This window comes from Octopus bimaculoides, unplaced genomic scaffold (genome assembly GCF_001194135.2).
Source record: "Octopus bimaculoides isolate UCB-OBI-ISO-001 unplaced genomic scaffold, ASM119413v2 Scaffold_49154, whole genome shotgun sequence".
Lineage (NCBI taxonomy): Eukaryota > Metazoa > Mollusca > Cephalopoda > Octopoda > Octopodidae > Octopus > Octopus bimaculoides.
In genome coordinates, this window is record NW_026296823.1 from 427 (window position 1) to 1785 (window position 1359).

General features: G+C 35.3%; 1 protein-coding gene across 1 annotated transcript in view; it reads right to left on the reverse strand.

Annotated features, from left to right (window-relative positions):
- Positions 1–1001, reverse strand: part of LOC106875442 (uncharacterized) — a gene marked incomplete at both ends in the record, with an annotated part of 1264 nt that extends 263 nt beyond the window's left edge. The window contains one exon of the mRNA XM_014923594.2: positions 728–1001. Within this exon, the coding sequence (XP_014779080.2) occupies positions 728–1001 (274 nt within the window). The remainder of the gene's footprint in view (positions 1–727) is intronic.
- Between the last annotated feature and the right edge of the window lie 358 nt (positions 1002–1359).

Genomic DNA, 1359 nt, shown 5'->3' on the forward strand with positions numbered 1-1359 from the left:
TGAATATGTTAGACTATTTCTTATAATTATGATCAATGTAGTTGCTCAAACTTTAGGTAATATTTGTGAAGCTGAAAGATAACCTTACATAAATATTTCACAAAACGTTTATCCAGTGTCAAAAACTGGTATTGCTGTGATCACATGAAGATACAATGTCTCGACTTTAAAAAATATGTACGAGAACATTCTTTAAATTCAATCAAGAAAGAATCCAGTGTCAAAAAGCTGGTATTACTGTGATCACATAAGATACTATGTCTATTTAAAAAAATACTTACAAGAACGTTCTTTACATTCAAGCAAGCAAAAATCTAAAAAAGGGCTTTTAAGATTCAATGCGTCATTATCCACATACCTGTTCCAAGCCCTTGTACCAGGAATTTATCATTAGAAACACAGTATGTATTCGATTGCCTTCAGATAAAGGTGAGAGGACTTAAAATATATCTGAGAGAACTAACTTTTGGCGTATGTATACACGACAGACCTCCGCTCAGTTTCCACCTGTCAAATTCATTCACAAGGAAGTGGTCAGCCCTTTGCTGGAGTAGAGAACACATGCCCTAGGTGCTGTACATTGAGACTGAAATCCAAGCCACATGGTAGCGAAGTGAACTTCATAACCATACAAACAAGTTAGGTAGGCTTGAGCATTTTTATTTGTTTAATATAAAGTTATCAGTGCACGTGGATATAGATAATCAAGTAATATGCTTAAACTTACCCATATAGCTTGATATATTTGTGTAAGATTTACTGCTTCCGGAGTATTCCACAGTGACGTGAACTTTAGAATCATTTACGGAGCTTTTGCAACTGTAGTTCGAGAAATAACCAGCTAGTGACATTGGAAAGACATTTACGGTAACTTGTGGTATGGATGAGATAGATGTGTACATTTTCTTCTTATCAATTCGCAAAGTTTCATAAAATGCTTCGCATGTTATCGAATCTACAGAAAATATAAATTTAGAACAATAAGAGTAAACAAAGTAAGCCTTGAAATAGGTTTAATTACACATGTATTACAAATGTAGTATATTCGTAGTAGAGAATTGAGACTGTTCTCTCCAGCGCCGCCGTGAGTGATAAATCATATGTATGTTATGGAGAATATACCAACCAGCATTGGCCAAACGACCTCAACATTAGTTTCAGAATTCATCCAAGTCTAGGACCACGGGTCATACGTCTCCTACCCAATTCAGGTTCACAACGCATAAATAAACTGCAACAAAATTATTTTCCTCAACAGGCCCTGCTCTATTTAACATTGTCCGAAACAGATGAAAGAGGAAAACGATCCCGTCACCTTTAAACGGAATCTGGACAAATTTCTTTAAAGAATACCAGATA